The sequence below is a fragment of the Dermacentor variabilis genome, chromosome 10 (assembly GCF_050947875.1).
Source record: "Dermacentor variabilis isolate Ectoservices chromosome 10, ASM5094787v1, whole genome shotgun sequence".
Classification (NCBI taxonomy): Eukaryota; Metazoa; Arthropoda; class Arachnida; order Ixodida; family Ixodidae; genus Dermacentor; species Dermacentor variabilis.
This window is the reverse complement of record NC_134577.1, coordinates 118,109,919-118,137,917: the sequence shown is the minus strand read 5'-3', so window position 1 is coordinate 118,137,917 and position 27,999 is coordinate 118,109,919. Positions and strand designations below refer to the sequence as shown.

At 49.0% G+C, this 27,999-nt stretch overlaps 2 protein-coding genes across 3 annotated transcripts in view; one reads left to right on the top strand and one right to left on the bottom strand.

Moving 5' to 3' along the window:
• Nucleotides 1–27,999, bottom strand: part of LOC142560907 (receptor-type tyrosine-protein phosphatase mu-like) — a 101,480-nt gene that overhangs the window by 48,788 nt on the left and 24,693 nt on the right. For both annotated transcript variants that reach the window (XM_075673321.1, XM_075673322.1), the window contains exons 4-5: nucleotides 27,780–27,928; nucleotides 26,647–26,782 (exon numbers count right to left, since the gene is read on the bottom strand). In XM_075673321.1, the coding sequence (XP_075529436.1) occupies nucleotides 26,647–26,782; nucleotides 27,780–27,928 (285 nt within the window). The remainder of the gene's footprint in view (nucleotides 1–26,646; nucleotides 26,783–27,779; nucleotides 27,929–27,999) is intronic.
• LOC142560903 (uncharacterized) lies at nucleotides 3,065–5,228 on the top strand. Its single transcript, XM_075673320.1, has 3 exons — nucleotides 3,065–3,660; nucleotides 4,386–4,548; nucleotides 4,908–5,228. The coding sequence occupies exons 1-3, from the start codon at nucleotides 3,416–3,418 to the stop codon at nucleotides 5,211–5,213; spliced, it is 714 nt and encodes a 237-aa protein (XP_075529435.1). The 5' UTR covers nucleotides 3,065–3,415; the 3' UTR covers nucleotides 5,214–5,228.

The window sequence follows — 27,999 nt, the reverse complement described above, 5'->3', positions numbered from 1 at the left end:
TCCTTCGGCGTGCGGCCAGTGCGAAGTCTTTTTCCGTCTTTGCACTGTGACTATTGAGATGATTAGCCAACTTAAATACTGCTTGTGCTGCCTGTGACATGTATTTTTTGTTTGTGTGCCAAGGGTGTGCTTTGTGACTGTATTTGTTTGGTTGCTGCAATAAACAATGAATATGAAACTATGAAAACCATACTTGCCGTACACTCTATTGCGAACTGTGCACTTGAGCCAGTGCTTTGTGCATCATACCTTGCTGTACTCAAAAGCTCTCAAAAGTACTAGCACCAGTATTTGCACTACGAATCATGCATGCTTCGCCAGTGTCTGGAAGTGTTGCTGCCTTTCTATGCTGCCCCTCCTTTACCAGTCACTTTCATTGCGTTCCCAATTGCACATTAACAAGGCCATAACTAGCAGGAACTCGAGCACATTTGACTGGCAAAGGTTGGGGCGCGCTGAAAGGCAGCAACCTTCGAGAGGTACGGGCTCGAAAACGCGGATTCTACAGAAAGACCGCTTTATAATTCGCGCCAAAAGCATACGTATGCGTGACGTCATTCTACGTCACGTTTGCGTAGTTTGCCCCCAAAAATCCAGGGGGCGCTGGAGTGCCCACGAGCCGCCATTTTTTGGACCAATGGGCGTCTATGGAGCCTTCGCTACCAGTACATCTACCTTGAGTGAACTACTGCAGCTGGCGACGCCAGGTGCGCTGATGACCCTCAGATCCATATAAGCTGTCATCGCTCTTTAGCGCCTTATCCATCGGCGTCGAACCGTTATGAACCGTGATCAACCGCGCTCCGGCGGTGGCTGCGTTTGGCGCGGTGGCGAGGGCCGTATCTTGAAAACGGTCTCCAATGACGACAGCGAGCGCCGACTGCTGATAGCTTCGTGTGCTCCGTGTTCTCGCCACGTAGCTCGCGTTTACGCGGGAGCAGAACGAAGGTGAATTTGCTCACTGCTGCGGGCCCTATCTTGAAAGCGATCGTCTTACAGGACGAACAGATGGACCGACGGTTTTGCTCGTTGGATAAGCATAGAAATGCTTACGCATTTAAAAAGTCTGTTCCACCCGAAAAATAAAGCATTGACTGCTATAACAAATTATTAATCTGCTGCAAACATTGGATCAGTAACTAAATTACCAAAAAGCACGTTGTTCCGCGCGCACAGGCAAACACGAAGACATCTCACTCGATGACCGCGGACGCTCGCTATCAGAACGCTGGCGTAATGAAAAGCGGCCGCGGCGGGGTGCCAATTCCACTCCGGGCTGTCTCTCGCTTCACCGTGAACTGCGCACGCGAGAACACTGTGCATGCGAAGCCATCAGCTATCTCAGGTCGGCTAGCCTTCGGACCCATCGCAGATAGCTTCCTTGGGCCCTATAACGTAAAACTATTCCAATATGTTTTTATTCCAATCTCCTGGCGTCAAATTTGCGTACCCACCGACGTAAGCATAGGGCCGTGACCCGAAGGGTTGTTTAAACAGACCAATCAAACGCTCTCCCCATTTATAGGAAGTCATTTTTGTTTGCTTTAAAAACGAATAACATTGCCGACACTGAACGGCTTGTCTTATCTAATTGGCTGATAAGAAGCGAGGAGCACGCTCAAGTAGACAGGGATTTGATGGGGCCGAGCCAGTGAACTGAAAATCGATAACAGAATGAATAGGGTGGTGCCGGCGTCTGCGATTGGCCCGCTTTGCCTTACTTAGTTTGCGGTGGCTGGTCAAAAATCGCGGCGGCATGCAACGGAAGGTTATGAATGACGCTAAAACGGATCCTCAGCGAAGAATACTTGGCAGAGCGAGGTCATGAACATGCCGCAATCGCTAGATAACGTTACACGGCCACGCAAAAAGTTTTATTGTACGCAAACAAACCCATGCTCTCCGGCAGATGCAAGTAGCCAGTGCGTGAGCGATTGGCGGCAGCCATCTTTTATTCCTTTCAGAACCGGGCAGCCTGCAGCTATTCAGAGAAAAAAATCAGTTTTGTTCGGCATAGTAATGCATCTTTAATGCGTAAACTTTGACGCGGTGAGTTTGCGCGGTTTTGTGTCGTCGCGCGACAGGCAGGACAAGTGGGTGCAGTCCAAAAACTTTTGACTAATACCCGAGGGCTAATGGAGAAAAGGCCTTGAATAAGAAATAACTATTTCTTTTTGTTTGGTCCAACCAAGCATAATCAGTGTGTATACGTCATATCAGATGGGGAGCTGTCGCGGTTTTCGCGACGTCGCGTGACATACAGGCCAAGGGGGGGGGGGGTTAAAAAAGCTTTCGACCAATCATGGAGGGCTGATTGCAGAATTGGAATAGAAAATTTTGGAATAGCCTTAGAGAATTGCCTCCATTGCCAAGACATGCTTTTGAAAGATGTCATTATTTTTTTTTATGCAAAGCGCTTTTTATCACTGGATCGTGACGATTTTTTAGCCTCTGTCTTTATTATGAATATTGCTGCCACTGCAAAGCTACCTTTTGTGAGACCAATATTGTGACTGTAAAATAAATTGCGAGAGCTTTTTATTTGATATAATTTTTATGTCATGGAAGATTCCTTTATCCTCTGCATCACATACGTTGTTGCTACTGGAAAGTCATACTTGTGAGACCATCATTGCGCATGTGTGTAGACTTTTGTGCGAGACACTTTCAGCAAGTCTAAAAATGTTTTGTTTGTATTTTGGTGATCTGCGTGCTGCACTATGAGCATCCTGCTTATAAGCAAGGATGTGCTTTATTCAAGTGCTATTAGTGTGTTTTGGTAGAGAACTTTTGTGCAAGGTACTTTTAAGATATATTTTATTTTATATTATGGGAGGATTCTAATCATTTTCCTGCATCATGTATGTTGCTCCCGGTGAAGTGGCATTGTTGTTCTTTGTACAAAAGAACTTTTCTATGAAGTCATTTTAATGGGTACATCTGCAGCTTTACAAAGTAGAAGTGCTACCACAATCCATATGTAAGTTAACCATGTAGTCATTGAGTCAATGAGACAGCCCGTTTGTTTTTGGATAATACCCCTGTCACACGAGCACTTTAAAGGCATTTGAAGAAAAAGACATCTCACACAAAGGAGTTGCATCCGCAGACACACGCCAAAGTTTAATCTCTTTTTCAGAAGCGGTCTTTTCCGAAACCGGAGATCACCGATCTCTTTTACGGCTGGAAAGGCGTAGCCTCCAACGCAGTGGGCACCAGTAATTATCATGCAATAAAGAAACGAAGCAAAAGTGCATTTTTATTTCAAGTGTACACATCACAAAAAAGGGTTTTGTCTTTCGTTGAACCTTAAGTAGGCGCAGTTTTGCACTTTTTGCACGGCACTCTCGTAAGCAGTTCGAAAATATCACGTGACGCTAACAGACGATGCAAATTCGCGCCATTTTCTGCGACCATGGCTACGGCGAGCGGTACCGACGAACAGCCTCCGGCACGCCAAAGAAAACCGCGGGTACAGTGGTCGGAGAGAGACACCTGGGCGTTAATCAAGTTATGGGAAGACAACCTGCCCTCGCTGCGTGCGCAGAAGCACAACGGAGGCGTTTACGATGGCATTGCACAAGCATTGACGAGCATGGGTGTACCTCGCACAAAGGCGCAAGTGCACAGCAAGATAGAGAACCTGGGACAGACCTACAGGTAAGACAAAGCACAGCAGTAAGCTGTGAGCGCTAAATTTACCTTGAAGCGGCTTCAGGCTGTGGTCGCAAGCTGCAAGCTCTCGTTTGTGGTGTCGCGACCTCAGCATCGAACGTTGTTTCCGTAGTAGGCAGCGACGGAACCCTAATCTAGCGGACGGAGCCGTAGTAACGAAGGTTTTAAGGCAGAGACCCTTCATTTCAGCTAGCGTCGAATTTTGCAGGGCTGAACTGCGCCCTGCACACACGAAAGTCGACGACGCGCTAAAGGCTGTTTCTGCAATTCCTTTACAGTGCGAGTCGGTCTGAGTAAACGCAAATTCGCCTTCACATGCGGCGAAGAATGACAACCCGCGCAGGTCGTCAATAGCATGATTTCGTTCGTCACAAGATAACGGGAACCTTAACTTATGGACAGGCGCATTTCACATTATATTGTACGCCTTCTCACGGCAACATATAATACGAAGCAGGAAGTCGTCTGCATGTTTTCATTTCTGCAGATGTGACTACGGTTTGCATTTTTCTCGGACCATGCGCAAGCGTTGTTCTCAGACAAGAAAACATGAGAAACTTTAAATTTTTTCGAGTAAAAAGGGTTACCTTCGCTTCTCAGGCTTTCTGTACCATCAAGTCGCGTTTGTATCTATCGGCAAACGTTTTGCTCTGTGTATATCTTTACATTTTGAGTATATAAAATTTTAGTTCTTTCGTTTTCTTATCCAGGAGCTGCCTGAAACACATGACAACAGGGTCATCACCGCCGAGCTGGCCATTCTTCTCCGAAGTCCATAGGTTTCTAGGATCCCTGCCTGTTCACGATACATCTTTAATGGAAGAGGCTGGGTGCAGCGAGAGCACAACAAGCAGCACTGCCTCCGTCGAAGAAGTAAGAAATGCATAGTGGAGACTATATATGCTTTATTACAGTCAACTAAATTTCAAGACATAATGTAGCATCAGCTGTGCTGCCAAGCCCATAATCTGCACAACCCTGCAGTGTAGCGGACTGCTCTTGTTAATACTGTGGTTCATTTCTGCTTGTGCTCACGCGCTGTTCATTTTGCAAGCTTGGCAGTGCGCTGTTTGGAGAATAAAAAAAATGCAGACTCTAAAATAAAAAAACGTGAATACATACACGCAAGGAGAGGCAGCTCTCTTGCAAGTAAAAACCCTGAACTAATTGTTTACCGCTTCACACATCAACTAATGTGGTCAATGTATTTCGGATCCCTTCTTCAAACGCAGCTGATCTTCGACATGCTTGATTCCGGCTCTGCTTCTTGTGAAGACGTCGCCGAAGATTGTTCACCTTCCGAGTCGCCAGTACAACAGGTTGAATCCAGGAACCTCGCAAGTGGCAGTTCCGAATGTGCCCGCAGGAAGAGAAGGCAACCGGCTGGCGACTTTCAAGAAAGGATGCTTGAGGAGCAGCGACGGCAGAGAGAGCAGTTTGCTGATGCGCACAAAATGGAAATGGATCTCCGTAAAGAGGGGCTCAAGTTGCAAGAGAAACTTGTAGATGCAATGTTGAAGTTTTTTAGTAAAAACTGACATGGTGTTCCACAATTGTTGCTGATTCTTGGGACTCTTGCGTTCAGTTCCTTCGCTTGTAACATTCCACAAGTGCTGTCCTGATGGCGGATGCATTTCCAATTTCAGCTTCTGTTCTGCGTGATGGCTGTGGAAATGTAGCATTGGACTGCTGCACCTCACTTAACCACTGTGGGTGGACACTGTCGTTGAAGTGCTCGCAAATGTTATTGAGCACGCAGCATGCTCGTATAGCCAAACGGGCATTGCCAACAGAACACTCCATTCTTTTCGCAATGAAACGGAACCGGGCCTTTAGCCTTCCGAATGCGTTTTCAACTATCCTCCTTGCTCCAGATAAATGACAGTTGAAATTCCTTTCAGCTTCACTGATGACAGTTCGGTGTCCAAATGGCTTCATGAGGTTTGGGGTTAGTGGAAATGCTTGATCGCATAATATTATCGGTGGGACTGCTGTGGTACCCACTGCGGCAACAGGTGCTTTGAAAAGGGGACTGTTGACAATCTTCGACAGCCGTGAAACACCAAACACATGTGCGTCGTGGCAGCGTCCTGGGGCACCGACATTGCAGTATCTGAATCGATACTTGTGGTCGACCAATGCTAGTAGGATAATACTGTGCCTGCAAGAAAAAACAAAGTGCAAAGTGAATAAAGGTTAGTGCAGCATGGCACTGCTGAGTTCACTGCCTTTAGTTACTGTGATGCGATTTTACAGTTTGCTTTTATTAATAGCTGTGAGTGCAGCTCGGATTACATTATTTCACATAATGCCACAACCGGTCGCTGTTAGCGTACTCTACATCGTATAGGAGTTGCAGTCCTGCGGAGAACTCTTTTCGTCGTCGCATTAAAATTGTCGCTGCTAAACACTGCAAGACTGCGAACCAAATTACGCGTTTTCTTAAGAGCTGCTGGTAAAATTGAATAACATTTTACTTAGCAATAAAATATGGGTCAGTCAGTTACTTTTTTTTACTACTATAAAAATGGGCCCAAACAGAACACTTACATGAAATAAGTTAAATCGTGGCCACTTACCAACCCTTGTAGTTGTAGTAGTCGGTGGCGTACTTCTTTGGAGGCGAAATAGGGAAATGGCAGCCATCAAGGGCACCGACAGCTTGAGGGAAATCGCACACGGCTTCGAACTCTTGGATGTGCCTAGGCATTTCCTCTTCAGTAATCATTCTGATCCAGTCACTTTCGAGCACAGAGACAACAGCTGCGCAAAACTCTCTGTAAATGACGTTGACGGATGAGCGCCCAACGCCGAAGAGGTTTGCCACAGTTCTATCTTCGGCAGAAGAGCACAATTTGTAGAGGCCAATGGCGACACGCTTTTCCGCAGTGATCGGGTCACGCATGTTGGTAACTTGTTTTTCGAGCACATGGCGCAGACTTTCCACGAGAAACCGGAACGTTGAGGGGTTCACTCGAAACGACTGCTTGAAGTTGTGGCCACCGAGGTGAGGCACAGTCTCCTCGAACCACTTTTCGTGGCGGATGAAAGCCCACGTCGATCGGTTGCAGACTCTCGTGGGAAGCGCCAAGGCATAAAATGTACACCCGTTGAGTAGCAACTGCCGCTTAATACGGTCTTTGACTGCCTTTGCGGCGTCTGCTTCGCTCTCTGCAGCAAGAATCCTTGCCAAAATGCATGCTATTTCGACTTTTTCCTTCGTGTCCGTGCAGTCCCCCATATTCTCGACCTCCATGTTGACTCCGATGTAAACAGTGGCCCAAGGTTGCTAGACGAACATGTAAAATTTGCTACTTCTGCGAAGACTCTTGAAGCTACCTTATTAAATCTTCTTTAATTTAACCTTTTCGAATAAACTGTATCTAAATTCACTAAAACAAGCATATTATAGTACGTTTCTAATTTCTATATTGAAATACGTTGGTTTATTCTAACTGGTTTTGTTTCAGAATCTAGCGCCATGCTTTCCATAGCGTGTTCGGAAGGAAACGATAAAAGGAGATCGCCCGCGCCGTGTGTCTGCAGCGCAACTCCTTTTAATTAGAGGTCTTTCAACTCGGTAAAGGACCGCTTAGGTAAAAGAGTTTTTGCGTGCTTGTGTGACAGAGGTATAATGCGCATTGCTGTAGTTGCAAATATGACATTTTGTGAAGATGATGATGTTTGAGGTTTATTGGCGCAAGGGCCAGGTATGGCCAAAGAGCGCCATGCTAGTGGTAATGAATATGTAGATTTCTGATGGGTTCTGTGAACCTAATGTGACGGGGCTGTAAAGAGGCCTAAAAGAGTTGGTGTAAATTGCATAAAATGTACACGTAATAAAATTATGGCAATGATTAATGACGTGTACTATGATCACTAAAATGCATTAAGAAAGAATGATGCATTATATAAAATATGCGAGATGTTAAATTGATTAGAGCACTACTGCCTCGCCAGAGCCCTTGAAACACAAGGGCCTAGAGGCATGTGCTATTCAAAATAATCATCACAGCGGCATCCTCTGAAGAGAGGAGGCGCTACGAACTAATTGGGCTAATAACATGTAGCACAACAATTTTCAGGAAACCTAGGACAGCGTTGGTATCAAAGAGTGGTTCTGCACCGAGTAACATAACAGGATGAAGGGGGATGTGGTGCCGGTATGCTAAGGGAAAAGGTTTCTTTCTTTCAGATTCGGCTTTCCGACACTTCAGGAGGACGTGGAGGACGGTCAGCCTCTCCCCGCATCTACCACAGGTTGGAGGCTCGTTTCCAGCGAGTAAAAAGTTGTATGTGTCAAATATGTGTCCTATTCTTAGACGACAGAATAGGACATCCGGCGTGATTTTGTTATAGGAGGCCAGAAACCTAATTGTGGCTTTATTACGTGCTGCTTATTATTTGTTTCCAGGTCCCACAAGCGTTGCCAGTAGTTTCGCAGTTTCCTTCTTAAGAAAGGCTTCAGGTCTGTGACAGGGACCGAAGCAGTAGGATTAACTGCATGCAATGAAATTGATGTGGCCATCTGGTCCGCTAGAACGTTACCCTCGATACCCCTATGTCCAGGCACTCAGCATATAAACACATGTTGATAAGATATATATGCTTTACATAGGACGGAATAGAGTTCATTAATTACTGAATTTTTGTGGTTACAGAATGACATCAAGGCCTTCACAACACTAAGGGAGTCAGTATAAATAACTGATTTCTGGAGTTTTGATTTCTTTATATGCTTTACAGCCGACAACAGTCCGTAGACCCTCAGACGTAAAGATACTAGTTTCCGGATGCAGTGCATCGGTTTCTGAGAAGGATGGACCGACGGCTGCATAGGACACCCCGTCGTGTGACTTCGATGCGTATGTGTAGAACTCCATGCAGGAGTGTTTGTACTGGAGTTCCCGGAAATGCATTTGGATTTCAATCTCTGGAGCGTGGTTTGTAATTTGTAGGAATGATACATCACATTGTATCAGCTGCCACTCCCAGGGAGGTAGCAGCTTGGCTGGATGCATTAGGCAAAGCTCGAGGAGTGGGACGTGCAATTCATCACTAAGCTCCCTCACACGCAGCGAGAAAGGCTGTCTTACGGAGGGACGATTGCGAAGGAGTGTCGCATATGTCATATCGTTAACGGTATTAAAACACGGATGTTGAGGATTAGGGTGGACTTCCAGAAAATATGTTCGGCTGATGTATGTTCTCTGCAGATGAAGTGACCACTCATCTGATGCTACATATTGCCGCTAGTTGTCACGCGCCAGCGCTGAAATAGAAGTGACTTGAACGCGCGCTCGGCACGAGGTGGGCGCAAAAGAAGAAGAAGCAGAGGCTGAGGACGCCAGCTTGAGTTTTGTGTACGCCATCTTGTACAACTGTCTGTCTCGCCGACGCCGGGTACATCTTTAATTGTCTTTTCGTGACAAAACTGGTGGAGGTGCTGGGTACGGTTCATCCGATGCCACAAACTCCTCCTGGCAGCCGGAGTACCAGCCCTATACTAGTGGACACCCCTGTTCACCGGGCCAGCAGGAGAATCCGAGGATTACCTCCGGAGCTTGATCACCTCTCCGTAACAACATCGACGCCCCCACGGACCAGTATGGAAGGAACATCGACGTCTCCATCGACCATTATGCAAGGTACGGCCACAATGGCAACTCAGTACCTGCTCCAGAATCTCAGAGTACCGAAAGTGTTCCACGGGGATGTCTTCGAGGATGTTGAAGACTGGTTAGCCCAGTTTGAGCGCGTTGCTGAGATAAACGAATGGAGCGACGCGGCGAAGCTGAGAAACGTGTACTTCAGCTTGGAGGACGGTGCTCGCACTTGGTACGAGAACCGAGAAGGGCTCCTGAAATCGTGGCTCGACTTCCGCCGTGCCTTGCTGGAAACATACACCAATGCTGATCGCCGCGAACGAGCCGAACGGGCGCTCCAATCCCGCATTCATCTGCCGAATGAGAGCGTGACGTCGTACGTAGAGGATATGACGCGCCTCTTCCGTCGGGTGGACCCTACCATGTCAGAAGAAAAGAAGCTAAGCCATCTAATGCGGGGAGTTGGGGAGTTAAAGAACAGCTATTTGCTGGCCTGGTTCGAAGCCCGCCGAAGACCGTGGGTGAATTCTTAACCGAAGCCACCACGATGGAAAAGATGCTGCACCATCGCTCAGCCTTCTATGAAAGGCAAATGAACGCTGCTTCACGTTCGGACCAGCGCTCAGCTACCTATGACAGGCACGCGAATGCTGCTTCACTAACGGACGCGGTTGCCTTTGGAAACCTGGACGTTTTCCGAGACCTTATCCGCTCTGTGGTTCGTGAGGAGCTTCAACGGCTCAGCTGCCCGCCTCAGCCCACGCTGGGTTCCATTTCTGCCCTCGTGAGAAGTGAAGTGCAGCAAGCGATCCAAGGTCCCGTCCCAAGCAGCAATGCGCCGCCTGTGACAGCACAGTTGCAGCGGCCGTCATATGCGGAAGTTTTGGGGCGAGTCCCTGTCCGCGCTCCGACCCATTTCATCCCCGCCACGTCTTACGCCGCGTCATACGTCCCGCCGCTCCCATCAGTGCAACCGATCCAACGTATGGAGGATCGGCGCCCGCTCGAAAGGAAATCTGACGTCTGGCGTACCCCGGACAGAAGGCCTCTGTGCTATCACTGTGGAGAGGCCGGTCACGTATACCGCGAATGCCCATACCGCCGCCTTGGACTGCAAGGTTTCGCCGCGGATTCACCAAGGCCCAGATATGGCGAAAGGCCTAGGGCGATTGAAGAGTACTTGAACCAGCAGGGTATGCCACTGTTCCCGCGGCGGCAGTCGCGCTCGCCGTCCCCCAGGCGATCTTCCCCAGCTCCTAGAAGCCCTCCAATGGCAGCGCAGGGACGATCGCCAAGCCCTCGCCAGGAAAACTAAGAACAGCGACCTTCGGGGGCGAGGCCGCTGATAATCGCCCTTCCGAAGACCTCCCATCGACGCAAGCACGGTCTATTCAGCACGATTCAGCGACGACAGCAGCCGAACTCAGCGACAGACTCTCGCTAGACATACCTGTTGTGCTCGACGGCCGCCACGTTAGTGCGTTACTGGATACGGGTGCCGACTATTCGATCTTGTGCGGAAAACTAGCGACGGAACTTAGAAAAGTTATCACGCCTTGGTCTGGAACGCAAATTCGTACTGCTGGCGGGCATATCGTAACACCGTTGGGCATGTGCACGGTCAGAGTACAAATTCGTGGGTCCACGTTTCCAGCCAGCTGCCTTATACTCCGCGATTGCTCTCGAGACCTCATCTTGGGCGTCGACTTTCTGCGAGAGTATGGTGCCGTTATAGACCTCCGGGCACGCACAGTGACTTTTTCGACAGAGAGAGCAGCGAACAGCCGCGACAATTGCCGACGTAACGCGCTTCGGGTTTACGCCGACAGTGTAACTTTACCATCACGCGCAAGTGTCCTGGTAGCGGTCGTATGCGACGATCTGCGTGACGGCGAAGCTGTTGCAGAGGGCAATTCCTCCCTTATGCTGACTCATGGTGTCTGTGCAGCCCGCAGTCTCATTATGCTTCGAGGTGGGCATTCTGCGCTCCTCGTGACGAACTTCAGCCAGGAACATCGGCACCTGTTTCGTCGTACTACTATCGCTTTTGCTGAGCCCTTAGCAGACGTTGCTGTATGCTTTGCGCCTATGACAAAGGACAACCCAGCTCACACACTCAGCAACATCGACATCAATTCAGACCTTTCGGAGGAAAAGCAAGAAGCGCTGCGTGAGTTACTACTTCGGTTCAAGGAGTGCTTCGCATCTACTTCTAAGGTACGCCAGACGCCCATCACGAGACACCGAATAATCACGTACGACGATTCTCGTCCCATACGACAACTGCCTTATCGCGTATCGGCAAAAGAACGCAACGTGATTAATGCACAAGTGAAAGAAATGCTTGACGATGACGTCATACAACCATCCCAAAGCCCTTGGTCGTCGCCGGTGGTCCTTGTCAAAAAGAAAGACGGAACGCTTAGGTTCTGTGTTGACTATAGAAAGTTGAATAACGTCACAAAAAAAGACGTTTATCCGCTTCCGCGGATCGATGATTCGTTAGATCGGCTGCGGCGAACCAAGTATTTTTCATCAATAGATTTGAAGAGTGGATATTGGCAAATCGAAGTTGACGAACGAGATCGCGAAAAAACTGCCTTTGTTACCCCGGATGGACTGTACGAATTTAAAGTACTTCCATTCGGCCTGTGTTCTGCACCGGCCACATTCCAGAGAATGATGGACACTGTTCTTACGGGTCTCAAGTGGCACAGTTGTTTAGTATACTTAGATGACGTCGTCGTATTTGCGGCGACCTTCGAAGAACATCTGAAGCGTTTAGAGGCGGTACTTGAGGCGCTCCACTCCGCTAATCTCACACTAAAGCCAGAAAAGTGTCACTTCGGTTACGAAGAGTTGAAGTTTCTCGGTCATGTCGTGAACGCCGACGGTGTCCAGCCTGACCCAGACAAAACATCTGCTGTTGCTGCTTTTCCGACTCCTCGTGACAAGAAAGCAGTACGCCGCTTTCTCGGTCTGTGTGCGTACTATCGGCGCTTCATCGCAAATTTCTCCCGGATCGCCGAACCACTCATACGCCTCACGCGAGAAGACACACCCTTCGTTTGGACGGATGAGCAGGACGCAGCTTTCACCGAGTTACGGCAGCGCCTGCAGGAATCACCCGTTCTCGCTCACTTTGACGAGGACGCTGACACCGAGGTGCATACCGACGCAAGCAACATCGGCCTTGGCGCTGTTCTCGTTCAACACCAGGAAGGCGTCGAGCGAGTGATCGCTTACGCCAGTCGCACCCTTTCACGTGCCGAAATTAACTACTCCACTTCCGAGAAAGAGTGTCTAGCGGTTGTGTGGGCCATCATGAAATTTCGGCCTTATATCTACGGTCGCCCTTTCAACGTGGTGACAGACCACCATTCCTTGTGTTGGCTAGCCAACCTACGAGACCCGTCCGGGCGACTTGCTCGATGGAGTCTCCGTCTGCAGGAGTTCGATGTTACCATCGTATACAAATCGGGCCGCAAACACGAAGATGCTGACGCGTTGTCGCGCGCTCCCGTCAAAACTTCCGATAAGGACATGGACGAAGACGGCGCATTCCTTGGGGCCCTCACCGCTTCTGACCTGATCACACGACAGCGCGAGGACGCCGACATACGCCCTCTCATCGATCACCTAGAAGGCAAGAATGTTACACTTCCACGATACCTTTCTCGCAGTCTCTCGACCTTCTGCCTCCGAAAGGGCGTCCTCTACAAGAAAAACTCGAGTGCTAGCGACAAAGAGTATCTATTGGTCGTACCTGCCACCCTCCGTGATGACATTCTCCTAGCCTGCCATGATGAGCCCACGTCTGGACACTTGGGATTTTCACGCACTCTTGCAAGAGTACGCCAGACGTACTACTGGCCCCGACTTTCTCCCACGGTGAAGCGTTACGTCCAAAGCTGCCGTGAATGTCAACGCAGGAAATCGCCGTCTTTGAAGCCCGGGGTGTTACTGCAACCCATCGCACCACCTAGCGCGCCGTTTGATCAAATCGGTATGGATCTTCTGGGACCCTTTCCCTTGTCAGCCAGCGGAAACAAGTGGATTATAGTCGCTACAGACTATCTAACACGCTACGCCGAGGCGAAAGCTGTACAACGTGCCACCGCCTACGAAGAGTCCCAGTTCTTTATCGATCAGATAGTCCTAAGACATGGCGCCCCATCACATGTCATCACCGACCGAGGAACTGCCTTTACGGCCCAACTGATAGAGGACATATTCGAGCTGAGCTGCACGCAGCATCGCAAGGCCACTGCCTATCATCCGCAGACCAACGGACTGACGGAACGGCTAAACAAAACCATTGCTGACATGCTGTCTATGTATGTAGACGTCCACCATAAAACATGGGATCAAGTCCTTCCGTACGTTACCTTCGCGTACAACACCGCCATTCAGGAAACAACACGCTTCACACCGTTCCGTCTTATCTACGGGCGCGAGGTCCAGACCACGCTAGACGCAATGCTCCCGCACGACACCGACGCATCACTTACTTCCGACGCCGAGCAACCTACACAACACGCCGAGGAAGCTCGTCAACTCGCGCGCATACACATCACGACGCAGCAGAGTGCAGACGCGCGACGCTACAACCTTCGACATCGGCAAGTCGAATACCAGCCAGGTGACCAAGTCTGGGTGTGGACTCCAATTCGTCGCCAGGGGTTGTCTGAGAAGCTGCTGAGTGGATACTTTGGACCGTACAAAGTGATACGCCGCGTTAGTGAGGTGAACTATGAGGTCATTCCCGACGGTGCCGCGTCGCCTCGGCGTCGACAGCACCACTCAGAGATAGTGCATGTTGTTCGCCTCAAACCGTATTTCGCGCGTTCAGGCGGCGCCAACTGATCTCATACGACTACCACACTTCCACTTTCTTTTAGTACGCATCGTAGTTTAGTAAGCATCGGGTCGATGCTTTTCTTTTGGCGGGGGGATAATGCCGCTAGTTGTCACGCGCCAGCGCTGAAAAAGAAGTGACTTGAACGCGCGCTCGGCACGAGGTGGGCGCAAAAGAAGAAGAAGCAGAGGCTGAGGACACCAGCTTGAGTTTTGTGTACGCCATCTTGTACAACTGTCTGTCTCGCCGACGCCGGGTACATCTTTAATTGTCTTTTCGTGACAATATAAACTTTCAATGGAACTTGTTCTGAAAGCGCCAGTGGCCAGTCGGATTCCTAGATGGTGGACTGGGTCTAGCATCTTTAGCGCGCTCGGGGCGGCAGAGTCATAAATCACGGCACCATAATTCAATCGTGATCGAATGAGGCTCTTGTAGAGTTTCATTAAACTCTTCCTGTCACTACCCCATGTATTCTGGGATAGAAGTTTCATTATGTTCATTGTTTTTAGACATTTTTCGTTAATATGGTTAATGTGGGGGACGAAAGTGAGTCTACAGTCAAGTATAACACCTAGAAGTTTGTGTTCTTTTTTACAGGTATACGTTGTCCACACAGTTCTAAGCAAGGATCTGGGATAAGGCCTCTCTTTCTTGTAAAAAGAACACAAGAACTTTTGTTAGGATTGATCTGAAATCCATTTTTGTCTGCCCACTTTGACACTTTGTTCAGGCCTTGCTGTACCTGTCTCTCGCACACTGCGAGGTTACAGGATTTGAAAGCTATTTGAATGTCGTCCACGTAGACAGAATGAAAGATGGCCGGGGGTAATGGCACACAAAGCGTGTCCATCTTCACGATAAAGAGCGTGCAGCTGAGCACGCCTCCTTGGGGTACACCCATTTCTTGCGTAAAATGACGTGAAAGTACATTGCCGACTTTTACCCGGAAGGTACGATTAAACTGGTAGCTTTATAAATTTTAGCATATTACCATGGATGCCCTTTCCTGACAAGTCTCTTAAGATTCCGTAACGCCACGTTGTGTCATACGCCTTTTCCATATCGAGAAATATTGATAAGAAGAACTGTTTATGTATAAATGCGTCCCGGATATTTCCTTCAATACGTAAAAGATGATCAGTTGTGGAGCGCCCTTCTCAGAAGCTGCACTGATAGGAATCAAGCATTTTGCTAATTTCAAGGAAATGAATGAGTCGCCGATTAATCATTTTTTCAAATATTTTACAAAGGCAACTTGTGAGGGCGATCGGGCGGTAACTTGCCAATGAGGAAGGATCTTTGCCTTGTTTCAAAACAGGAACCATAATGGCTTCTTTCCATGCAGTTGGAAGGTATCCTGTAGCCCAAATGATATTGAAAATTGTGAGTAGTGTAACTTGGGTGTTATTGTGGAGGTTTTTGATCATTTCATACATGATTCTGTCAGATCCTGGTGCAGAGCTCTTGCATGAGCTGAAGGCAGCTCTCAACTCGGCAATACTAAAAGTACAGTTGTACGGTTCATTCTGTGGACATTTTCGTATGAATGGCTTACATTCTTTTATTTGTTTATATTTCAGAAAGGATAGCGAATAATGGTTCGAATTTGACACGCTCTCAAAGTGCTCCCCAAGTGAGTCTACCTGATCTTGCAGTGTATCGCCCTGTGCGTTTACCAGAGGGAGTGAATATATTTGCCGCCCTCTAATCATATTAACCCTGTTCCAGGCTTTGGCCTCGTCTGTAAGCGAGTTAATACTCGATAAAAACTTCTGCCAACTTTGTTTCCTGGCCTATCGGCGGGTTCTCCTCCCTTAGGACTTTACTTTCTTAAAGTTGACAAGATTCTCTGCAGTGGGAGAAGCGCGTAGCAGCCCCCACGCTTTGTTCTGTTTTTTACGAGCGATACTACATTTGTCGTTCCACCACAGGACACGCCGTCTGCATGCCGAGCCACTTTCTTCAGATATGCATTTAGATGCAGCATCTATAATGAAGGCTGTAAGATACTGCACACCAGCATCAATTCCTAAAGAAGACATGTCGTTCCATGAGATACTAGTGGGAGTTCAGAATTTCTCCCAGTCGGCTGTATCGATCTTTCACCTAGGAGCCTGTGGTAGATATTCGTTTTCTTTATATTGTGACACGCTGACGAAGATGTTTTAATCATGGTCGGAAGAAGACGACGCTCTGGACTTCGCGCGCTGTCTACCATGTTGTCATCTGCTGCAATTATTGTAAATATCTTGTAAACATACGTCTGACTGTTTTTAACCCCGCAACATTTTTGGCCGAGGTTGCGGGATAATTATCAAGACGGATTTACGCAGCGGGCGCTCCTTGGCTGCATCTACAATGCCAGCTCAAGGTGAGGATGCTTCGAGCCCGTCGGCACCGACGCCCACCATCATTCTAGCACAACCCCGAGACCCAGGAACCTTCCCTGGCACCGACGACACTGTTGTTGAAGTCTGGCTTCAACTATATGAGCGGGTGAGCGCCAGCAACCTCTGGGACCAGACTATCATGCCCGCTAATGTGATATTTTACCTCGAGGGCACGGCACGCGTGTGGTTTCAGACCCACGAGGAGGAACTTACCAGCTGGGACATTTGTAAACAGAAGCTCAAAGATCTGTTTGGCAAGCCTGTTGGACGTCAGCGCGCCGCCCAAAAAGACCTCGCGTCGTGTGTCCAGACGTGCTCTGAATCCTACCTCACGTACATCCAGGACGTACTCGCTCTGTGCCGCAAAGTGGATCCGAAGCTGTCCGAACCTGATAAGGTTGCACATGTAATTAAGGACATAGCAGATGATGCCTTCCATCTCCTTGTCTTCAAGAATTCTTCCACTGTGCAAGCCATCATTACCGAATGCCGGTGGTTTGAAGAAGCCAAGAGTCGCCGCATTGCCCAGCCATTTCCCCGCCTTCCCAACACGGCTGCTACGTCCACCTGCGAAGACCTCCGCAGTCCGCCCACACCCAACCGCTCTGATGACATCCTCCGTGTCATCCAACGTGAAATAGAAGCCGCATCTCCTGTCACGACCCCAACCCATGGCCCTGACAATTGCCAGGCGACCGTCTCATTGATACAGTCCGTCGTGCGCCGAGAATTGGCCAACGTTGGCTTGACCAACGTCTGCTCAGTTAATCGGCTTGACTACGCTCCTTCCAGCAATATCATACGCACCCGCAGCCTGAATGCCCCAACCCGGTATCGCAACCCGACCGAATGGCGTACTCCAGACGACAGGCCTATATGCTTCACTTGTGGCCGTATCGGCCATATTTCACGTCACTGCCGGTCTTCGTGGAATTCGACCCCCTGGTCCTACCACCCATCCCACGGCCCTCATGCTGCTCCTCGGTTCCCCCCGCCAACGCAGCCAGTAAATTCTGGCCACACTTCTCTGCCTACCCATTCTAGCCGCTCTCTTTCACCACGTCGCCGCTACCCCCGGTCGCTCCCATCTCGCCGATCACCGTCCCCTAGCTCCTTCCGGCGCACCCTTCCGGAAAACTAACGTGTGCAGCACCTGGAGGTTATGCTGACAAACCGCCCCGACGCAAAAATCCTCTTCTGACCTTGCCCACACATCGGAACCTCATTGAAGCGAACGTGGATGGTGTACATGTTACGGCTTTGATTGACACTGGCGCGCACGTATCAGTGATGAATGCTCAGCTTCGGAATCGTCTCAAGGAAGTCCTCACTCCTGCTTCGTCGCCTGTGGTCCAAGTCGCCGACGGTGGAACACCAGCCGTTATTGGCATGTGTCCGGCTCGCGTGAGTGTCAACGGACATCATACTTCTGTTTTATTTTATGGTCTAGAGCACTGCCCTCACGACCTCATCCTGGGCCTTGACTTTCTGTCTACGCATTCCGCTTTGATAGACTGTTCTGCTGGTGCTGTGCAAGTCGCTCTACCTGCTGCTATTGACCCTCCCGATAGTGCTCCGATACGGCTATGTTCCACAGAGCATAGTCGCCTCCCTCACCGTGCCGTTACTTACATAGGTGTCTCTCCCGTTCCACCTGTACCAGACGGTGACTACATCGTATCCCTTAATCCGGATGTCCTGCTCTCGCATAACGTCGCTTTTCCTCACACCGTCATTATTATTTCGGACAACACGTCCTGCCTTCCGCTTGTGAACTTTGGACTCTGTACACAAGTACTCCCGCGCGGAATATCCTTTGCGCAAATAACGTCAGCCAGAGACTACCACATTTCGGCTTTAACTTGTGACAGCTCCTCGTGTTCAACTGTTGCTTCGCCCCCTGTCCCTTCAGACTTGAATGCCCTGACAAAAATGATTGTTCTCGATCTTCCGCCCCAGTATGCTCAAGAACTACGTTGCCTGCTTGCCTCATACCGGGACATATTTGACCTTGGAGAGCGCCCCCTAGGACAAACATCTCTCATAAAACATCGTATGAACACCGGTGATGCGAGCCCGATCCATCGGTGACCCTACCGCGTATCGCCTACTGAGCGACATATCATCCAACATGAAGTTGACAAGATGCTTATAGAACCTTCTTGCAGCCCATGGGCATCGCCTGTTGTACTAGTTAAAAGGAAAGAACCGAGTTGGCGATATTACGTCGATTATCGACACCTCAACAAGGTCACAAAGAAAGACGTCTATCCGCTACCACGCATTGACGATGCCCTGGATTGCCTGCATAGAGCACAATATTTTTCGTCCATCGACCTTCGCTCCGGCTACTGGCCAATTGCCGTCGATGACATGGACCGCGAGAAGACAGCTTTTATTACTCCCGATGGCCTGTATCAGTTCAAAGTGATGCCTTTCGGTTTATGTAATGCCCCGGCCACATTTGAACGAATGATGGGCGCCCTTCTACACGGTTTGAAGTGGTCCATCTGCCTCTGTTACCTGGACGACGTGATCGTATTTTCGCCGACTTTTGCGACACACCTCGAACGCCTATCAACAATCCTATCTGTTTTTCGTCAGGCGGGGCTACAACTAAATTCGTCCAAGTGCCACTTCGGTCGTCAGGAAATCTCTGTGCTCGGGTACATCGTCGATTCTTCCGGTGTACGCCTTGATCACGGTGAAATACGGGCAGTGAAAGACTTTCCCGTGCCAACATGTGCCAAGGATGTTCGCAGTTTCTTGGGCCTTTGCTCTTACTTCCGTCGGTTTGTCCGAAATTTTGCGAACGCTGCGCGCCCTCTCAATCAGCTCCTCAAGAAAGACGCTGCCTTCATTTGGGGCCCTGAACAAGCTGGTGCTTTCACCGAGCTGATTGGGCTGCTTACGTCCCCGCCCATTCTCGCTCACTTTGACGCGTCAGCTCCAATAGAAGTCCGTACCGAAGACAGTGGCCATAGTATTGGAGCCATCTTGGCACAGAAACAACAAGGGCGAGAACGTGTTATTGCCTACGCCAGCGGCCTTCTTTCCTCTGCTGAGCGCAATTATTCCATCACTGAACGCGAGTGTCTGGCTCTCGTTTGTGCAGCGGGTAAATTCCGCCCTTACTTGTACGGCCACGAATTCACAGTCATCACTGATCACCACGCTCTGTGGTGGCTTTCGTCCCTCAAAGATTCTTCAGGGCGCCTTGGCCGCTGGGCTCTGCGCCTTCAAGAATATAACTATTCAGTTGTGTACAAGACCGGCCGGTTACATCAAGATGCGGACTGCTTGTCGCGCCATCCTGTCGACCCTCCTGACGTTTCTGCGGCCGGCATACCTGTCACCGTTCTCTCTCTGGCTGCTTTTTGCGATATTGGAGCCGAACAACGTCGGGACGCCTCCTTACAAGACCTTATTCAACGGCTCACTTCAACGACGCCCGATCCTTCCCTTCGATGGTGTTCGAACTCCAAGATGGTATATTGTACCGCTCTAACATGCGCCCGGACGGCCCTGCCCGACTCTTCGTTGTGCCTGAGCATCTGCGTCAGACTTCTCGCCCAGCTTCATGATGTACCGACTGCAGGTCACCTTGGCGTGTCACGGACTTATGACCGCGTTCGTCGGCGCTTCTTTTGACCTGGTCTGTACCGTGACGTCTGCCGTTATGTCGCTACGTGTGACCTTTGTCAACGACGCAAAAAGCCGACCACACTCCCTGCTGGTCGCCTTCAACCACTTGATGTACCATCAGAACCATTCTTCCGTGTAGGTGTTGATCTTTTAGGCCCTTTTCCTACGTCTGCTTCGGGAAACAAGTGGATTGATGTAGCAACAGATTACGACACCCGATATGCAATCACACGGGCTCTTTCGACAAGCTGCGCAACCGATGTCGCCGACTTCCCCTAGAGAACGTCATCCTTCACCACGGCGCCCCTCGACAGCTCCTCACCGACCGAGGCCGTTGCTTTCTTTCTAAAGTTGTGAATGACATTCTACATTCGTGCGCGACTAAACACAAACTTGCTACTGCTTACCATCTACAAACGAACGGTCTAACCGAGCGCCTTAACCGCACCCTTACTGACATGCGGTCCGTGTGTGTCTCCGCAGACCATCGCGACTGGGACGTTGCGCTGCCGTTCGTTACTTTCGCCTATAATTCGTCTCGCCATGATACCGCAGGCTAATCTCCATTCCTCCTCTTGTTTGGCCGTGACCCTACACTACCTTTCGACACCGTTCTGCCTGCTAGACTGAATTCCACATCCGAGTACGCCCGTGAAGCCATACTTAAAGCACAAGAAGCACGCTATATTGCCCGACGTCGACTTGTGGAGTCGCAGGACAATCAGCGGCGCTTATATGACGCCCACCATCGTGACGTCCATTACACAACGGGCACCCTGGTTCTCCTTTGGTCGCCGTCGCGACGCGTTGGCCTCTCGGAGAAGTTACTTTCACGCTACTCTGGCCCGTACCGTGTCTTGCTTCAAGTAACTGACGTCACATACGAAATAACCCCTCTTGAGCGAACCGTAACTCAGCAACGCTCCGACGAGGTCCACGTCGCGCGCCTTAAGTTGTATCATTCGCCCGCCTCCTAACCAGCACCGAGCCGGTGCTTCAGCCACCGGGGGTCATGTGACAGCCTGACGAAGAAAATGTTTTAATCGTGGTCGGAAGAAGATGACGCTCTGGACTCCGCGCGCTGCCTAACATGTTGTCAGCTGCTGCAATTATTGTAAATATCTTGTAAATATACGTCTGAGTGTTTTTAACCCGGTAACAATATGTTATCTGCAGTATTGGGAAGTGGTCGCTCCCGTAAGGATTGTTCATAACTTCCCATTCGAGTTCAGGCAGGAGAGACGGGGAAACTATGCTGATATATAAATTGAGGAAAAGGTTCTGTTTGCAAGACAGGAATATGTGGGTTCCTTCTTATTCAGTAGGCACGCATCAGAAGAAAAGAGGAACTGTTCAAGAAGGCGACCTGGCGCATCTATACGAGGGTCGCCCCACTGGCAGCTGTGCGCATTGAAATCACCCAGAACAGCATAAGGTTCTGGTAATTGATCTATAAAGGATTGAAATTCATGTTTCGTTAATTTGTAATGTGGGGGTATGTAAAGAGAGCTAATGGTGATGAGTTTGTTTAGGAGAACAGCTCGAACCGCCACTGCTTCAAGAGGCGTTTGTAGCTGTAAAGGTTGACACGCAATGCTCTTATGGATAGCAATGGCGACACCGCCCGATGACGCGACAGCATCATCACGATCTTTGCGAAAAGTTATATACTGTCGGAGAAAGTTTGTGTGCTTTGATTTTAAGTGTGTTTCCTGTAAACACAGCACTTTTGGATTGTGTTTGTGGATGAGTTCTTGCACATCATCAAGGTTTTTAAGCAGACCTCTGACGTTCCATTGAATTAGCTGTGTATCCATGTTGGTAGTAAATAGGTGCTGTGTGTACAGAAACAAGTATTAATTACAGAAATTTCAGAGATTAGATTATAGAGCTCTTTCGAGGCCCTGTAACCGGGGTTTTTCCCTTTCTGAAGCGTTCGAGGGAGCCTCGCCGCTCCTTAGGCGCTTGGCGCGTCGTAGGAATAGGTGTAGTGCCCATTGCCTCTTGTGAGGCGCCAGACACGTGCTCTTGCGAGCGAGAAGTTACCAGAGAGAGTCCCGCCTTTGAGGGCAAGACCCCTGCGCCCACCAGTCCGGAGGTCGATGGGGCTTCCTGTGGGATTTGACTGCTCCGGCTGTTGCCAGCGCTGGAAGGGGCCGGGGAGGTTGGCGTAGCCTCGGCTGCGCCCACCTTCGGGGTCGATGGCCCCGTCTGCTGGGTGGGCGTAGCAGCGCTACCTGCAACCGCCGCGGGGGCAGATGGCGTAACTGCCGACTCACTGCCTGTGGGTCGGCCAGCCGCCGGAAGCCGTTGTCGCTGCCCCCTGACGTGTCACATCGGCACAGGTTTTCTTGGGCAGGTATGAAACCCGCCTGTGTGCCTCCTTGAAACTTATGTTTTCCATGACTTTGATTGTAACAATTTCCTTTTCTTTTTTCCAGGATGGGCACGACCGCGAGTACGCGGCGTGCTACCCATCAGTTTACGCAGTGGAGAGCGTTCGCACAAGCTTCAGTGGTGTTTTCGAGGGCAATGCATTTCGCACATGTTTGGCGGCCCCGGCAGCTCTGCGAAATGTGGCCGAAGTGCTGGCATTTGAAACATCAGAGTGGATTGGGCACGTAAGGCCTAACACGGAGCTTTATGTATCCGGCCTCGATTGACTCGGGTAAAACACTCGAATTGAAGGTGAGTATTAGGTGTTTGGTCGCAATCTCTTTACCATCCCACCTCATTTTTATTGTTTTCACATTGACTACATTCTGCTCACTAAAGCCCTCCAAGAGCTCTGCGTCTGTCAGCCGAAGCAAATCCTCGTCTGAGACAACGCCGCGGGTAGTGTTCATAGTGCGGTGCGGAGTCACTGTCACTTGAACGTCCCTAAATGACACGAGACTGGGTAACTTTTCAAATTGTTTCAGATCCTGGAGCTCCAAGAGGAGATCTCCACTTGCCATCCTTGTTGCCTTGTAATCTGGACCAAGAGCCTCAGTTAAAGACTTTTAAACTAGAAATGGGGAGATTGTGCGTACTTGTGTATCTGACTCTTCCGAGTGAATGACGTGAAATCATGGCAAGTTGGGCAAGAACTTGAATACATCTTCGGTGCACACTCTTTTCTGAGGGACATCAAGGAGGGGTGGGAAGGACTTAGCCATAGGAGAATTTAATTTCCGGCAATAACGCCACCCACCCACCGTGGAGCCCTACAAGGGGACGCTACAGGGACTGTAAAAAACAGGTCCTGTAAACGCCAGCTGTACGTTATCACTATAACCAAATATGAGATAACCTAGCTTGGCTATTCACACAAGGTTAACCCTTGCTGCCTGGAAAAATTGGAAGTAAGCAGAAGCTAGGAGAAGGCAGGAAAAATGAAAAGCGAGAGAAAGACGAAGGCTGGAGGGAGAGAGAGACAGGAAAAGGCGACTACCAATTTCCCCGAGGTGGGTCAGTCCGGGGGTGCCGTCTACGTGAAGCAGAGGCCAAAGAGGTGTGTTGCCTCCGCCGGGGCGCCTTAAATGTCCAAACACCCGGCATTGGCTCAACCCCCAGGATCCCCTTTGCCCCGGACATGGCTAAGCCGCGCACGGTTAGACGCGGGGGGGGGGGGGGGGGGTCCAACCCTTGTGTGCTCGGGTACGTGGTGTCGCAACACATCAAACGCCTGCTGACGCAGAGGCCCCTGCGGGGATGACATTTTGTGCCTTTGGGGAAAAAAGTGTGCATAGTCATTGTGCCCGATATTTGTTGCTCTCTTGTACTGTTCGTTTAGTTATATTTGTAATATTGCATTTTAGATACCGATGAAGTCAGCTTATCCTAGTAATCATCCTTCATCAAACCTGTTTACATCACTGCGTTGACAATTAGAATTTTTCTTTGTGTTGAGGACACTTTAAGACGCATATATAATTTCTCTTCTATGCCTCTGTATTGATCCTGTTAAAGTTAACATATACTCGTTCTGGCATTTCTTGTGATTTTCAATTTTTTGTGGGTTCTTATGGGCTTTTCTTTAACGTGTTCAGGCAGAGGTTATGTTCTGCTGTGCCAAGCACACAAGTGCGTTCTTACAGTATGCTTTTTAAATAATGATCCGAAGTTTCTGCAGTTTATGTGCAAGTCTATGCCTCAAAGCTGAGCAAATATTATTAAAAGGCCTATATGCGTCATTTGATTTCACATTGATGCAGCCTAATATCTACAATAACTGGGATAAATATTGTAGTTGATACACAATGCCTTTTGTTGTGAACATTTCGGCTTATTCGGTGCATTCGGAACGGCACATATACATTGCTGATGCCTGTGTACCCAATGGAACTTACATTAAATATGTTTATGTGCCAGTTTGCAACATATGCTTCTGCCGTGGACGTTGTGTCCATGTATGTTTTCACCTTTGCCAGGTCCCAGTTGCTTTGTGGGCGCTTATTTGTGGATGTATTGCACAGTAAAGCAAGTGCAGCATGGTGTGTATAACTGGTACATTGGTTTTCGGGTAGAGTACAGCTTCTCAAGCATTGAAAAAGCCGCAGTATGAGCAAGGTGACACACCAACAAAACAAAACAAGGTGTGAATTCCGGATTTATCCTGAACGTCCTCTGGATATTCCATGAATGTTCCTGTAATCAATGTTCACATTGTCCACAAATATCCCCGGGATGTCCATGTCCAGATTGTTTTATCCAGCGGAAATTGTTCGGATATTTAGTAAAAAACGTCTATTTTGAATGCCCGACGGACGTTCGAATGTCCGAGAGTGGCGCACACAGGACGTCCGATCGAACGCGCTTTTTTTTTGCACGGGACGGTCCCTCAGATATCCGCCGTATGTCATCTGGATTTGTGGGGATCTCTGGTGGCTGTCCAAACGCCCGGCGGTAAACGTCCATCGGATGTACTGTGAATATTTGTGGTCCATTGGAATGATATCAATGAAGCAAGCTATCCGGGTGATGCTACAATTTTTGAACAAATGGGGCTTCGATTCACTGCTGTGAGTGGTGAACTTTCATGAACGTGGCTGCCGCCAGCGGGTGTTGGTGCTGCTGCTCGTGCGTTATCACCGAATATCGCACACCCGGGTGGATGGATGGATGCTATGAGCCTCACCTTTGAAACCGGGCAGCGGGTTGCGCCACCAAGCTCTTGTTCTTATTTTGCCTAAAGTCCTACCTGTCTTAAAAAACACACACACAAACAATTCTCATAAGAAAACTTTCTGAACGATTATTGGAAACTTCTCTTGTACGTTGTTTGTGGTCTTCTCACTTTTCTGCCGCTAAACCCCCAATCGCCCCTTACTAATCTCTTTAGCGGACATGTTTACTTTCTTGCTGCTATTCCTGAACTCAAGCGCTTCAAGGAGTACAGAGGAGTTTAAACCGGCAGATTGATAGATACCTTCATATTCTTACAAAACATGTTCCATCGTTTCGCTTCTTTACCGCAGCAAGCACATGCTTACTCGTCCTTGGTGTACCTGCTTTTATAACTAGGCGTTATAAAGCATGCTGATCTCGCTTCTAAAAGTATTTTCTCGTTGAGTTATCATTAATAGTTTCTTTCCTAATTTGTTTTTTTTTGCTTTGAGGTATTTGCTCTTAGCAGGTTCCTTTTCCATTGACGCGAGCCATGAGATTGCCTCAGCTTCTCTTTGCGTTTGACGTTGTTTGTTGCCGTGTTGCTGACGATATCCCTCGCATACTTGCTGCTAAACTTCCTAGTTATTTTCCTCCACTGTGAGTCAATGTTTTTCCTGTAGAAATACTTGAACTCGGCTGCGGGACGGCGGCGCCATCTAGGAGCGATGTCTTACACTATTTCGAACACAGCACTTGGAGGTGGAGGCGCGAAGAGATCCAGCGCAGGCGGGTCATTCGCCGCTGGTGGAGAAGGCGAGGGGGCCGCAACGCGGAAAGCCCCAATTAGACGGGATAAAAAATGACACCGGAGGAGGTAGCCTCACGTTGCACATGCATTTCGAAGCCTGGCAACCGCGTGGACGGTCGCATCTGCGCCTCCAAGGGGAGGTCGGGTACCCCATACACAGGGCGCAGAGAGCCAGCTTGCCTCTTTCAACCCTCAAACGTGCACTACATTGCAGAGCTCTTCGGGGAATTCGGTGAACATGCGTTCCAACAGGGCACGTTGGATCTGCTGATCTGCTGCCTGCACACCATGCCACCTTTGCCTTTCATTATAAAAAATTTCCTCTTTCTGATTGCCTCGCAACCAATCTCAGCGCTGCATCAACTGCTATAGGAACCTTGCAATATGCTTAATTGCTTACCTTAATTTTGTCAAAGAATGTCATATGGAAGGAGGTTGCATAAAATGAAATGCCTTCCAACGGTACGGCACTTGTGGCAACAAAAATAGCTTTTAAAAGGAATAATTACAGGAATAAAATGAGCAGTCCATTATCTCGTTGTTCACAACACGAATCATGCAGAACGTTACCTGAGTTTCCACCATGTTCATCCTGCTGTGCCGCATAGAATGAAGCTGTCTCAAACAATCCACTTCCCCTTCTGCCTCAGACTGAGAGATTGTGCTGTCTATGAGGATAAATGTTCCAGTTCTGCCAGCACCGAACCTGAAATTGAAGCGTGTATTGCTCACTCAAAGAACGACGCTCTAAGCATATGGAGACAACAAGTTGTATGTAAAGTTTGTTATTAAAGAAGGGTTGACACTGGCAATGATGACTACAGTACTGTGCAAAACGTAGAAGGTGTTGAAATGTTGCTCTATTGATTGTTCGCGAGAGAAACATGCTGAGATGAAGCCCAGATGGCCCGAACAGCCAAGCAGTAGTACTGATCGCGTACGCGACGAACCTACTTTGTGCCTGAAGAGAGCTTTTACTTATATAGCCCTACAACTATTTCTTCCCGCATGAAATGATACGCTGAAGTGTATAGTTCGCCTAAGCGAAAGCATCAGTGAGAGTGTGCTTCATAAGGATTGCTAGTGCTTTATAATATTTTATGTATGAAGCCGCTATTTCTGCATAAATTCAATGATTTTCCGGGCGAAATTTTCGCTCAGATTCAGCCATCATAATACCTCGTTAGAAAGCAATGGAGTCGTCATACATTGACCCTTCGCACAAATTATATACTTGCTTTTTTTGTCAGCTCTGAGGCAAAATCTCATGCTGCGAAGCAGTCCTTCAATCTGAGACCTCCAGATACCTCAATGACCTAGAGTGGTCTCGATGCGCACCTATGGCTGAAGCGGCACCCTCAGCGTTCTCTCAGCTTCCTTTCCTAAGCTCTTAACCCCTTTTCACCTATATTGTACGGTAGCAAACCCAACGAGTGCGTCTGGTTGTCCTCTCTGTCCCTCCTTTTCTTCTTCTCTTTCTCTTTCTCGGTAGTGTGTAAATGTAGCACCATTAATCACAGTTGCCTTTCACTAGGGCTATTGCACAGAAAGATTTTATTCACACACCTGCATGCAACTTATGTCCGATTTCATGAACGTTATCTAAACTGTTGTGCAGAAACATCCACAACGGCTAGTGGTTTCCACACTACTTGCAGCAAAAGACGATATTTGCCTTGAAAAACTTGGGAGCTCAGGAATACCTGCTGTGGACCATGATTGGATGAGTGTCGTCAGGGCTGTAGGCGCGGACCGCTGTGATGAACGACTCCAGCGAGTCAGTGCACGCTGGCATTTTGCCGTGCGGCCATGCCGTGTAGTGGAAGTGCGTCACGATGCGGGTGTTTAAGTCCTGCGTAAAGTGCTCATAAGGCAAGAACAATCCACCACTGTGAATGATTGAATTATCCGTACAAGTTAAGC

Excerpts from the sequence above, each read along its gene's own strand:
- LOC142560903 (XM_075673320.1), top strand. The coding sequence starts at position 3,416 with ATGGCTACGGCGAGCGGTACCGACGAACAGCCTCCGGCACGCCAAAGA. Across the intron at positions 3,661-4,385 it reads AACCTGGGACAGACCTACAG|GAGCTGCCTGAAACACATGA; the intron begins GTAAGACAAAGC and ends TTTCTTATCCAG. Across the intron at positions 4,549-4,907 it reads GCACTGCCTCCGTCGAAGAA|CTGATCTTCGACATGCTTGA; the intron begins GTAAGAAATGCA and ends CTTCAAACGCAG.